The sequence below is a fragment of the Rattus norvegicus genome, chromosome 12, assembly GCF_021556685.1.
Source record: "Rattus norvegicus strain SHRSP/BbbUtx chromosome 12, alternate assembly SHRSP_T2T, whole genome shotgun sequence".
NCBI lineage: Eukaryota > Metazoa > Chordata > Mammalia > Rodentia > Muridae > Rattus > Rattus norvegicus.
In genome coordinates this window covers 18,604,417-18,618,419 of record NC_141545.1, presented here as the reverse complement: position 1 = coordinate 18,618,419, position 14,003 = coordinate 18,604,417, and the positions used below count along the sequence as shown (strand labels likewise).

General features: G+C 48.8%; 1 protein-coding gene across 4 annotated transcripts in view; it reads left to right on the top strand.

Moving 5' to 3' along the window:
• Positions 1-223: 223 nt before the first annotated feature.
• Wipi2 (WD repeat domain, phosphoinositide interacting 2) overlaps positions 224-14,003 on the top strand; it is a 31,075-nt gene continuing 17,295 nt past the window's right edge. For 3 of the 4 annotated variants that reach the window (XR_015633902.1, XR_015633901.1, XM_087577921.1), the window contains exons 1-2: positions 224-500; positions 7,975-8,057. Coding sequence is in view for 2 of the 4 variants with exons in the window: in XM_087577921.1 (XP_087434047.1) it covers positions 427-500; positions 7,975-8,057 (157 nt within the window). In the remaining 2 variants the exon portion in view is untranslated. 4 annotated transcript variants of the gene reach the window in all.

Genomic DNA, 14,003 nt, shown 5'->3' with positions numbered 1-14,003 from the left:
ATGATCGACGAACCAGGACCAACGAGGTAACTTGTCGTTCGCAGCCAGAAAGCTCCCGCCCACTCTCCGCCACGCGCAGGCGCACCTTCCAGCGCACCTTTTATGCATGCGCAGTCGACCGGAAACGCCCGCGGGAGCCCGAGGTGAAGAGGCGGGGCCTACACAGCGGGCCTGCGCCGTAGGCCGCCGTGCGTCGCGAGGGTGGGCGGGACCGCGCAAGCGCGCAGCCCGTCCCGGCTCTGGAGCATAAACAAGAGTGGGGACGGTATGAGGCGGCAGTTGGTCCCCGCGCAGCGAGAGGGGGCGAGCGGGGCGGCGACCCGGACCGGGTACAGATCCTGAGTGTAGCGTGCTCCCGCGGGCCGCCCGACTTGAGCCGCGCGCGCTCCCGCCAAGGGGGTCCGAGTCCGTCGCGCGCGCGCAGCCATGAACCTGGCAAGCCAGAGCGGAGAGGCCGGCGCCGGCCAGCTGCTGTTCGCCAACTTCAACCAGGATAACACGTAAGGCCGGGCTCGGGCACGGGGTCGGGTCAGAGGTCAGGGCCTGGGTCAGGTCGAGGGGTATGGGCGGGGGGCGTGCTGAGCCCTCGCGGCCGCTCGAGCGCTGCTGCCTCCTGGGCCGGGGGAGGTGATGGAACTCGGGGTATGCTCCCATCCACCTGTCCTAAGACCTCGCCTTTCGCAAAGTTGGGAAGGAATTGAGCACACCGGTTTGTGCCTGTCACCCGGACTGGGTTTCGCGGCCGTCCTGGGCATCGCCCGCCTCCCTCTTTCTATACATCTGTATCTTCAGTGTTTGTATCGCTTTTCATGGCTTTTCTCCTTCTGTTTTCTTATTTCTTCTCTGCCGTTTTCTGGCAAGTAACTTGGTCTCCTCCAAACAAGGACCAAACGGCAGTAGTAACCCAGGCCTTCAATCTAAGAGAGACTTTGTCCTCAAGGGGTCTGGGTGCTTCAGAAGGGGGTGAGGTGGGCTATTCCTGCGATTAAAACAGAACCTTAATACCGGTCTACTGTTTGGCCAGACTGAACTGCTATAGGTCCCGATCTGGTTCTTCAAGGCTGCCTCATTGGCATACCTGGAAGGTAGGTAATAGATGAGGTTTCTAAGGAAGGAAGGATGAGTTATGGGACTGGAAGGGAGAAGAGCCATCTTGGGAAGTGAGTAAGAGGAAGTGATGTAAGAGGAGGAGGAATGGGTCACTTGGCATCACACTAAGTAGTTGGTCGCTACTGGCACAATAGCATTAGCAAGGCAAAGACTGAGGCTTTTGTTTTTCCTCAATTAAAAAGTTAGATTGGAGAATGGCAAGTACCTGTGTGGGGGTAAGCAACAGGTGCTCAGTTGGACCTTCTCAGCTTCTCGGGGGGAGCTGTCCTGAGATTGGCTTACTTGGTCCAGGCACGAATGAGACGGCGAAGTTCAGAAAGAGTCAGCCAGGATCTTAAAGTTGGTTAATAGTGGAATGGGGCAGGGGTAGATTCTCATCTCCTGAGCTCTTTCCTGAGCTCTCTTCTGGTCTTCTTTCTATTGTACCACACTGAGTCTTTTCTACTTCAGAACAGAATTCTTAAGACAGTGAGTCTAGAAGTAATAGTGGACCCGGGCACTGGAGGGAGGGTTCAATGGATAAAGCCCCTGTCACACAACCTTGAGGCCCAGAGTTGGGATCCCAGCACCCACATAAAAGCTAGGCAGCTGTCTATAATCCCAGCACTCCCCAGGTAGATCCCTGGCTAGTAAGTGAGTAAGGTCATCAAGCTCTGGGGTTCAGAGAAGAGACCTTACTTTGGTAAGTAAAGAGGGAGACACCTGACATCAACCACTGGCCTCCACACAAGTGTGTGCACACTAGCAGGTGTGTGCCCTACACACGTTCAGGCTGCTAAAGCTGGCACAACAAAAGCTACAGGGACAGCCTGGTGCAGTTTACCGAGTGACTGAGCAGGTGCCATCCAGGTGGGAGGAAAGCATCTCCAACCAGCAGTGTTTAGGCTTCTGAACCATTAGGCTTTGAGGATCATTAGGAAACTCTGATATTACAAGACTTTACTTATTTTGAGACACCGACCCCCAGCCCTGAACCCACTAGTTTATAAAGTTATTACTTAAAAACAAGACCTGCTGTGTCATTTGTGACTTGCCAAAGAGATTCTAGAAACCTAAGTTGGAAGGAATTCTAGGTTAGAGCTATACTGGGAGTTTAGTGCAGGGACGTGAACTCAGACCCAGTGACAGACGCCTTTAGTCCAGTGCTGGTGACACACTTTTAATCTGCTGCTGTGCGGCAGAGGCAGGAGTATCTCTTGAATCCAAGGCCAGCCTGGTCTACACAGAGAAATCCTGTCTCACCTCCCATCCCCATCCCCCCCCAAAAAACTAATGTCCTGCTGGCCTTGAATTCCTGGTGCTCCTGCGCCTTCTGAGGGCTGGAATTGCAGGTGCGCCACCATGCAGAGGAACAGGTGGGGGGGGGTGGGGGGATGGGAGGAGCACCTTTAATCCCATTGCTTGGGAGGCAGGGGCAGGAGGGTGTCTGAATCCAAGGCCAGCCTGGTCACATAATGAATTCCCGAATAGCCAAGACTGAATCGAGAGACCTAAAAAGGATGGGGAAACAGCAACAACCAAGGGGCTAGGGCGTGAAGGTTTGAGTTTGGCTCCTCAGCACCCATGTAAAGCCAGGCAGGGGTTTTGGGGGAGCAGGGCATCTGTAACTCTAGGACCTGTGTAGGCGTAGGGACAGAGATAGGTTGATCATCCTCAGAGCCTTCTGGCCCAGTCTAGCCAAAGAGTAGTAATCTCCAGGTTCAGTAAGACACCTTGTCTCAAATAACAAGGTGGAGTGCTGTGAAGGAAAATGCCCGCCTGCTGGTCTGTGGCCTCCATGGAAACATACGTGTACATGCACACAGATATGCATCCACGTGTGCAGAAATACCTTAAACATAGACCACATAGAATTTTAAAAAGTTTAGGCCAGGTGGAATGTTGTGTGGAATCCCATTTCCTGTGTTCAGGGATAGATGGGGGCCACTGTGCATCCATTCTGTAGTAATTCCAATGCCATTTGTAGTGCTCCAAATTACGTTAGTCTTTTTTTTCTCATACTACTAATATGATTTCAAATATTGAGAGGTTTCTCTTTTTGTGCTTCTTATTCTAAAAGTGATGACATCTGTGTGATCTGCTCTTTACCATCTGTTTATTATTAAAGGAACCAAAGGAAAGGACAGGAAGAGGAGCCCATCCTGGCTGTCGAGTCCCATCAGTGTTTCTTAAGTGGCAGGTTTATGTGGGGCACTCGCACTCTAGCTTTTCCAAGTTGAACTTAACCAGTGAATGACCTGCATAGGGTCACTGGATTCTCACATGGACTCATCAGGACTAAGGTTTTCCAGAGGATTTTGGGAAGTCAGAGAGGTGGCTGTGTCTATTCTAAGCCTCTTCCCAGAGGGCTAGAATAAAGGGACACCCACCCCACCCCCATGTTAGAGAGGCTCTGAAGGTATTAACTGTTCTCTCGGTGGACTGACCAAACTTTGCATTGCTGGGCCTCATTCCGGAAGGTACTATTCTCTGCATGTACCTGTAAACTTAAGGCAGATTTCAAAGCTCCTTCAGCCTTAACCTGTCTGCCTCCTGTGTGTCTGCGGGAGATCACTGCAGATCACACTGGATACACAGTGACCCACAGACCCTGTGAGGTATCCCAGTTCTGGTGTTTCTTAGGGAATATGTTAGCCCCTAAAAAAGAAACTGGCCAAGGAAAGAGTTCGGCTTCTGGTACTCTGAAAGACCTCAGGACTTCTGGTACAGGTCTAGAGTGGGGATGGGCTAGTTTCTCCATGAACTCGGCCTGGCTGTGGTCTTACCAGCACCTGTCAGATCACTGCAGCCATGGGGCAGTCAGCTTCCTGTTTACCTGTGGCTTGTCCCACTCACCTACATAATCAAGTGTGACCTTTTCACAGTGAAGGTAATGACAGGGAGGGCCTTTATGGACTGATGCCTGAGAAGCGAGGGGCAGATCTGCATGTTCTCATGTGAAGTGGAAGTCTACCACCCACTTCAGGCCCATGTTTAAATTCAGTAACAGGTATCATTTCAAGATGGCAGTTCCTTCCCCACAGCTTCATGGAATAGCAAAAGGGTGTTACAATAGGCTTGACTCCGGAGGGGAAGATGAGAAAGGAGTTTGTTCTTGAGGGGGTCATGTATGTCAGATCCCCTTGTGCTGGAGTTACAGGTGTGTGAATTTCCTGTTGTGAGTGCTGGGAATCAAACTCAGGTCCTCTGCAAGAACAGTACGTGCTCTTAACCACTGGGCCATCAGCCCAAGCACACGCATCTGTCTGTTTGCTTGTGAGTGTCTCCTGTAGCTCCAGGCCAGCCTGGGCCTTGAAATTACTGTGCTGCGTGGCCATGGTTGGCCTTGAACTTCTCAGAGCCTCCTTTTGCATTTACCTCCCCAAAGCCAGAGTCAGAGATGGGCACATCACACCTTTAACATCTTTATTGTTTGAGGCAGTCTCTACGCAGCCTCAGTTGGCCTTGAGCTGGAAGCCCGCCGGCTCCTCCTCCCGAGTGTCCTCTCCATCCCTATTGCAGTCTGTATTCCTCAGTCAATAAGGATAACATTGAACAACCAGGGATTAAACTCAGGGCCTTGTACATGCCAGCCAGGCAAGTGTTCCACCACTGAGCTGCATCCCTGTGCCTGGGTTAACTTTTTAATAAGGCACAAGCATTCATTGCTAATAGAATAAATCTTACCTCTCCTGTGGTTATGCATTTTCCATGCTTAGAAATCATTTTCAAGAGAACCTTCTGAAGAGGTGTATATGAGAGCCTGTTATAGGTGTCTAATGAAATGTTGCACTGACCTGAGACCTGAGGGCCAGTCCTGCCCAGCAGGTGCTCTGATGTGCTGCCCCCAAACCTACTGACAGTGTCATTTAACTACTTGCCTTCCCTGGTAAAGTGTTTCACTTCCGTTTCTTAATGATGGACGGCACAGTCAGTTTGGTGGGTTTTGGCACTGAAACTGTAGCCCAGGTATTTAATACTCTGACCAGTTCTGTATACCTAGAACATCAGAAAGATTCATGGGACGCATCACTGAAAGCCAAGCTCTTGGAACCCAGAGTCCACTCTCATGCTTAGACAAGAACCTCCCTAAGCTCATTTTGTGATTTCCAAGCAAACAAGAAATGAGAAGAGGGGTGGTCTTGAGGGGAAAAAGATAAGGTGGCAGCTGTCTGTAAGGGTAAGATTTTTTTGTTTTGGGGGGTGTTTATTTTTATGCTGGAGACTGAACCCAGAGAGCATCATCACACACGCTAACACTTCTAGAAACTATTTTTGTGAATTATGGTTGGGGAGCTGGAGAGATGGCTCAAGCGGTAAGAAGCACTTAGTGTGCTTGCAGAGGATCCAGGCTTGGTTCCTAGGACCCACATGGTGGCTCGTGAGCACCTTTTACTTAAGTTTCAGGGTAACTTTCGGTTGCCCTGGCTCCTGTATATTTGTAGTATACATACATACATTCAGACACATTTACATAGAATTACATGTGTGTCTCACATGTTCTGACCATCTGGCATGAGGCACAAAACCTTGTACCCAAAAGAATTTGCCAAAGCAGGCATTGTGGTTCCTGTCTATCCCAGCACTCGGGAAGTCTGAGGCCAGCCTCTTCTATTGTGTTTCAAATAAGCATGAAACCAACGTGTCCTTTGGTTTTAAGCTGCATTTAAGCTGGGGACTGGTAAAGCGGCTCTGTAGTGAGGGCCTTGCTCCAGAGGCCCTGCGCTCACAGCTCTGCAGGGGGTGGCCGATGCTTAGATGCATAGATAGAAATGAAAACCTTTCAGACCACGGGAAAATGCTCAACCTAGGAAGGATTTTTGTCTTTCTTTTCGCTTGGTGGTATTCTGGGTGTTTTGTTTTCTTTCACATTGAGGCAGGAGCTCACTATGTAGCCCAGGTTGGCCTTGTTCTCCTGATACTCCTGCTGCTTACCTCCCAAGGGCCAGGGTGGTTTGTGTTTTAAATTCACAAGTAGTCAAGGTAAGAGATTAAAATATGCTTACAGTAAAAACTTTACATCTGGAAATGACTTCCTTGAACACTAATTTGCCAGAGTTCTTAGCTGCTGCGATTTTATTTCCAACCTTTCTGGGGAATTGTTTTTTTGCTTCCTTTAAAAAAAATTGCATTAAGACACATCTGGCCTGGCACTTGCTGTGTAGAGCATGCTGGAGCCCCCTCCACCCAAGTGCTGGGACTAAAGGTGTCCAGCACCACAGCCACCTGTTACGACTCAGTGTGTCCAGTCTCTATACCTGGGCACTTGGTTGAAAGAACTCAGTGTAAACTCACTTGGTTGAAAGAACACTGTCAGCTGGTAGAGAGCAGCTCTAGCCCTCAGGTTTCCACAGCACTCACAGAGTCTCCCCTTCCTTTCTTTCTTTTTCTCTTTTGGTGATTTGAATCAGGACCTCATGTAGGCCAGGCTGCCTTTGAACTTGTTATGTAGCCAAGGAGGACCTGGGATTTCTGATCTTCCAGTCTCTCTTCTACCTCCCAGGGGCTGAGATTGCAGGCGTTTGCTGCCGTACCCAGGTCTAGGAATGCATTCCACCTCTGTGGGAGGGCCAGAAATGTCAAGCCATAAGCTGGTGTAGCCTCAGGTGTCATCCTGGGGTACAAATACAAATGGCTGGTCTGGTCTGCCCGTGGAGATGTGTTTTCATCTTTTCCCAGCATTAAACAAAACCAGCCCTTCATGTCTCCCCTTTTGTCTCTCCTTGCTTCTCCCTAATCATCCTTTCTGCTGGGGTCAGCTGTGTGTACTGTTCTCTTGCTTTCTTGCTCTGTTGCATTCTGGAGATGGAATTTTCTGATCAGGAACCCCTTCGTTTGGTGTCACCAACCCTCTATGCTTTGAGCTTTTTAGCCAGAACATAGGCATTCAATCCCTAAGCCTTCTCCATCTGAGGCAGGGGTTCTCAACCTTTCTAATGATGTGATCCTTTGATACAATTCCTCATGTTGTGGTGACCCCAGGCATAAAACTATTTCCGTTGCTTCTTCATAACTGTAATTATATGAATCGTAATGCTATAAATCTGATAAGGGGACCCCAAGGGGCGGAGACCTGCTGGTTGAAACCCAATGGTCTTCCAATTGCAGGGTCTGAATGTTCTTGGTGCATGCCATTCCTGCCCCACCTCCTGGCCACAGCACCTTAATCAGTGCATAAGGCAGTGAAAGGCATTCCTGAGACAAGGATGGATGCTAAGCCCAGGTTGTAAAGTATCATTGTTCTAAGTGTAGAATGCATAGTGACTTACTGAACTTGGAGGCTCACTCACAAGTGCCAAAACAGCCGTGTGTGTCTGCAGTCACTGATTGACAGCTCATTACTCTTCATTTAGGGCTCAAAGTTTTGTTCATTTGTTTTTACTATTTTAATCTTTTCCCAGGCTTTATGGCAGGGAGGGGTAACTGACAAACTTGAATATATTTAAGGTCCACAGCTGGGTACCTTTGTATACATATACATGAAATGAAGGAGCATTGGGGCTGGGGAAATGGCTCAGAAGGTAAAAAGCACATGCCATACAAGTATGAGGGTGAGTTCAGAGCCCACGAACACATGGCAAGCCAGGCATGGCCCATCCTCCTGAGGTTGGAGGGGAGGCCACTCCTGGATGCTTGCAGGCCAGCCAGCCTGCAGTATGCAGCTGTGGTGGTGCCCTGTCTCAATGGCCATGCCACAAGCTTTACAGAATTCTGGCCTATTGCACCCTCTGCCACACCCGTGTTACAGACGCATGAGATGGCTCAGAACACCCGGGTGATGCCTTGTGCAGACCCTGGTTACTGGTGGGTAAAGTGGGCACTGGTTTATGCATGATCGCTGTGTACGTGCATCAGCTCTTACTTCTGAATTTGGCTTTTTTGCAGGTCCCTAGCTGTTGGTAGTAAGTCCGGGTATAAGTTTTTCTCCCTATCTTCTGTGGATAAGCTGGAACAGATCTATGAATGCAGTAAGTGCTTGCTTTATTTTCCCTTTGTTAAACCAAGTAGACCTGTTCATCTAGATTTGGAATGCAGTCTTCTACTCCAACACTGGGCAGTTCAAGTGCACACAGCCCGGGGCAGTCCTGTTCCACCCTAACCACCTCAGGAACTCACAGGACTGACCCTCTGGGTACTCGTCCAGATCTCTGGTGTTTGTGTATATTAAGTGTACATTTAGGTTGTGTGTTTGAGCTTTCAGGACCTGGCAATCCACCATACATAATCTGTCATTTCTCACCCCCTCCCAATACTGTTTAGACTGTATTACTGTCATGAAGGGCTCCGAGGAAATGGAACTGTTCCAGCCCCATAGAAATGGTTTCCTTTGGTTGGATTTTGATTGTGGTCTGTAAATTGGGATAGCAGAAGGGCTACAAGCTGGGGCTTCTAGAAAAGAAGTAATGGCTCTCTGTTGGACTATGGTCAGTTGGTGACCATAAAACACATCATTTGGGGCTAGAGCAGTGGCTCAGTGGTTCAGAGCTCTTGTTGCTCTTTCAGAGGTTCTGGGTTTAGTTCCCAGAACCTGGATGGTAGTTCTCAACCATCTGTAACTCCAGTACAAGAGATCTGACACCCACTTCTGACATGTGCAGACACCAGGCACCCACATGGTACACACACACACACACAAGTACAGGCGAAACATTAAGTAAATTTTTAAAAGAATAATTTGTGTGTCTGAGTGCTGTGGGGATATGGAGGCCAGAGGCAACAAGCAGTCTGTTTCAGCTATTCTGCACACTTTTGCTTTGTTTTTGTTTTGTTTTGGTTGGGTCTCTCACTGAACCTAGAGCTTGTCCATAGAGCTAGACTGGCTGTTCAGTGAGCCCCAAGGATCTGCCTGTTTGCCTCCCCCATGCTGGAGTTAGACATGAGATAAGGCACCCAGCTTTTTAGATGGGTCTGGGGATCTGAACTGAGATCCTATCCTCTTGCTTACCTGGCAACTACCTACCAAGATATGTTCCTAACCCCTAGACATTATTAAATGACAGGTTTTCATATTATTTATTTAGTGTGTAACCTCAAATATGCGCATGCATCACCACACAAGCATGAAGGCTAGAGGACAACTTACAGGAGTCTGTTTTTCTTCCCACTATTTGGGTCTCAGGTCAAATGGCTCTGGTAGCAGGTACTTTTACCCACTGAGCCATCTTGCTTGCCGATAAAGTATTAAAAAGATGGAGGGAGGGAGGAAGCACCACTGGGCTGATGGTTCAGTGACTAAAATGCTTACTGCTTTTACAGAGGGCTTGCATTTGGTTCGCAGCACCCCCATCAGGAGGCTCATAGTCGCTTGTAACTCCAGTTTCAGAGGATCTAACACTTTATTCTATTTCCTGTGGGCATGCAGGTACACACAATACATATGTTAAAATGTTTCGTTTTATTTTTTACTGTTAAAAACAAAAATTGTGACCATATGCCTTTGAACCCAGCACCTGGAAGGCTGAGACAGTCAGATTTCTGAGTTCAGGGTCAGCCACGGCTAAATGGTGAGACCTTATATCTAAAAAACAAACAAAAACCTCGGTGTGCGTTTTTAACGTCTCGTCATGCCAGTGTAGAGGTCAGAGCACAGCCTATGGGCCTGCGGTCCCAGATTGCAGTCAGGTTGCCAGGCCTGGAGCAGGTGACTTTAGCTGCTGAGGTTCTTACAGCCCCGCCCCCGCCTGTGAGGTGCAGCCCCTCACAGGTAGCACAGCCAGAACAGTACTGCTCTTCCATCACTGTGTCTGCTTGTGTGTGTAAGTCTGTGATGTTTTAGCACCTGTGGAGTCCTGTACAGGACCCTGATACAACTCTTCTCAGCTAGAGTGGTGCTTCTCACCCTTCCTAAGGCCATAGCCCTTTAATACAGTTCCTCGTGTTTGGTGACCCCCCCCCCCATACAATTAATTTGTTCCCACTTCATAACCATAATTTTGCTACTGTTATGGATGATAATGTAAATACCTGTGTTTTCTGATGGTGTTAGGTGACCCCGTAAAAAGGGTTTTTTGACCGCCAAGGGGGTTGAGACTCACAGGTTAAGAGCCACCAGTCTAGAAAGGTCCTTAGGTTAAAGTTAGGGCAGTGGCCCATCTGTAATCCCTGTACTTGGGAGGACTGTGTTCTCTGTCAGCCTGGGTATAGTATAGTGAGACCCTGTCTGGAAAAAAAGCAAAGTAATAATTAATACATAAATAAAAATCCTTTCAGGTTGACAACCCTCCCTCCCTACCTTATCCCACCCATCATCTTTGATCTGCCTCAGCTTCCTGAGTGCTGGGCTTGCCAGGTTTGAAAGTTGTGTTACTCAGGTTGTATCTCTGGTTACTACAGTGAGCCTCCAACTAACTAGGAAGTGTAAATGTATTTAGGTCAGTGGAGGAGGCTCAAGGGCACGACTGTTTCAGTTCAGTCAGGCTCTGACACTTGAACCCACAGGCAAGAGAGTGGGAACACTGGTTACCACTAGAGACAGGAAGGCTGGGTGTGGGCACACTAGTAGGGACCCCCTAACCCTAACCCTAACCCTAACCCGGTTCTGAGCTGTCATGTGAATGCTGGGAGTGGAACCCAGGTAATTCTGAAGAGTGCGTGGGTTCTGGGGCTTCAGACTTGGGCCCCCTACCCGTGAGACAAACGCTTTACCAGCTGAGCCATCTTGCAGCCTGTGATTGGTGTTTCAGGCAGCACAGTTCCCTGAGAACTGACTCGGGTGTGAGGATACTTTGGTTTTTTGTTGGTAAGCAGTAGTTCATGGGAACTACTACCATGGGCAGACGAGCAGAGAGTCTGGTTCTGGACTGTTGTTCACAAATAAAGTCAACATCCATGGGTTCACTGTGAATGTGAATTTGCTTTTCTTGAAGGTGACTGCCCAAGAGTTCAGTTGTGTGGTAACTGCACATGTAGGGGTTTTTTTGGAAGCAGGTAGGGCAGAATGATCAGGGAGGGGTTCAGGCTCATGCTTAACTAAAGAGAGTTTAAGTCCCAACTAGGTTACTTCTGCAGCAACAAAACAGACAGGAGAGCCTCTGCAGACACTTCTGGGTGACCGGACCTCATTCATCAGTGATAAATAAGGCAAAGGCAGTCCAACTGTTGACAGCACTGTGCACCTTTCCTCTTAGATCTGTGCACCCTGTCTCCTTTTCATTTGTGTTTCCTTAGTGGTGGTGTTGACACAGTCTATGTAACTCTGGCTGTCTTGGAACTCTTTGTGTAGGCCAAGCTGGCCTCAGGCTCAGAGATCCACCCGTTAGAGCTGGGATTGAAGTGTGTCCGCTGAACCTGCTTTGCCTGGGACTTCTGAGGTGTGCCAGCTTTGGTTTTCATAGCTGTTTGTCCAGGGCTGGGGTCTCAGTTCAGTGTCAGGCATTTGTTTGGCACCTGTCCTTTACCATCGTCTTTTTGCCCACTCTCCTTTAGTTTCAGATTAGACTCAACCCAGGGTGTCCTTTGTGTTTTGCAGTCAAGGATGGCCCTAAATTGTCTAAATTGAAGTGGCAATCACTCTTGTAGACTGTTCTCATTGTTGAAGAGGAATAGCAGGTGCCTAGTGACAGCTGCTTCTAAAAAGAGGGGCCCAGGAGTGACTGTCAATCTTGAGGCTAGGGACTCGGGAACAGACAGGTAACTAGTACACAGCCCTTAGCGCACAGTGAGGAGGAAAGAGGCTTCCATCTTGGAATTCCAGAGTCCTGCCCACCAGGAGGGTAGAGGGCCCCCTTCCTGCCAGAGGTCATCTTTCAGGTGCCCTTGACTCCAGGATAGAGTTTGTCTGACAGACCCTTCTGTGTCACCTTGGTTACTGCCTCAAAAATGATTACTCACTGGGAGAGAATAGCCACCAGTATTAGATGTGCTCCGTGTCCTGACCCGTGTCCCGCTGCCTCTCCTAGACATCATTACTCTGTTCCCACAGTCACCTAATTCCTGGTCCCTCAGTGTCCTCTAGCCTCACTGAGATGGCACTGGACAGACATCACCCAGTGATTACTGATAGAAGGGGGTGAGCCAGCATTCCTGACATCTGAAGCAGGACTCCTTCTGCAGAAGGGTGGCCCACCTCAGGAAAGGCTCCTTTGGCTCTTAACCACCGGTGGCTAAAGTGTGGTCAAGTCCCTAGTGAGTGGAGTGCCTCACCTCACTGTTGGGTTCTGCTGTCACTGTCAGTGGCTGTGTGCAAATCATGGTTCTCCTTGTATTGGGAGCTTAGTGTGTAGAGTACTAAGGAATGCCAGAGCCTGGGCCTCATTGCCTCTGCCTGGACTTCTTCCTACTGCTTTTGGTGGGAACAGAGTGTGATATCTTGATAGCATCTTGTAAGTGTGGGAAAATAGCCTGCAAAATTCTGTGTCCCCTTAGTGAACTTTGGTTTTTTGTTTGTTTGTTTGTTTTTGAAACAGGGTTTCTCATGTAACCCTGGCTGTTCTGGACTCACCCTGTAGACCAAGCTGGCCTAGAACTCACAGAGCTCTGCTTGCCTCTGCCTCCCGAGTACTGGGATTAAGTACTGGCATGTACCTCCCAGCGAGAATTTGGATCCTTAAAAATGGATGCTAAGGCAGACAAAGAACATTCCAGTTAATACTTACACATTTGTGCTTTCTGATTTGTGCGTGCATACACATGTTTGAGCAGGGGTGGGAGATCTTGGAATCTGTTCAGTCCTTCCACCGTTTTGTGGTTTGTGGAGCTTGAACTCAGGTAGGTCTCCAGGCCGGTAGAACCAGCACTTTACTGCTGAGCTCCCTGGGCGGCTCTTATCTGAGTTAGTCCTCTACCCAGAAGCTGCCTGGTAAATCTGCCCCTTCAGTGTTGACCACCTCCTCACATGGGGCGGGTGTCCTGGAAGGCAGTTACCTCTGAGTGAGGGTCAACCTTGTCTAGCTTTCTTAGGCAAGCAGAGCGAGGAGTTGCACTCACGACTCTACTAATCTAGGTCTGCACACTCATAGCTCCTAGCTGTCCCTCGTGAACTCACATCTTTGCTATCAGCCTTTGTCGTTTCATCAGAAGAATGAGCCAGGGCAGGTCCTGGGGAGCAGGACCAACCACTGCTGCTTCTTTAAAGCAAACAACAAATAAAGGCTTTGCCCAGGAGCAGTTTGGTCTTTCCTAACAGTGCTGCTGCGATTCAGACTTCTCAGCCTTCATGTGTGAGACAGGTTTTACTGTATAGCCCAGGCTGGCCTGCAGTTTTAGCTTCCTGAATGCTAGGATTACTAATGTATGCTAGCATACCCTCCATTTTAAAACTCAACTTGTCAATCAATCTTTCTCAATCCCTCCACCACTTGGACACAGGGTCTTAATGTAGACCAGGTAGCCTCAAACTCTGGTGACCTTGAACTTCTGATCCTCCTGTCTGTCTCCCAGGGGTGGAGATTAAAGGCTGTGCTGCCACTCTTGTTTTGATGCAGATGTCGAGCTAGACCCCAGGGTTTCCTGCGTGCTGGGCAAGCGTTCGAAAGCTACTTCCCAGTTGATCTCAAACATAAGCAACGTTGTAAAAACTTGGGTCTACTGCCTGTGGCTTCTGTCCCCATGTTCTCATGTGTTCCAACATGCCTCGGTGTTAGAAAGCTCACAGTGTACGTTCTTGTGGTTTTCTTAAATGTCACTATAACAGCAGTGTCCACTATTGTATAAAATACATAAAAAGGCCTTTGTCAACTGTCAGAGTTTAGATGTAAACTTCTCCAGATGCCATGCAGGGTCAGAAGCATGTGAATGGGGACCATGCTCCTCACAAAACTTGTACTTCTGAAAGTTTACAAAGTGAGCCCAGCTGTAGCTCAGTGGTATCCTTGACCAGAGCACCTCATGGGCATCTAAGTTCTCAGGGCTAAGAAATGACACCTGCCAGAATATCAATTCAGTGAGATTTTACAGTAACAGAGTCACTTCTCTGC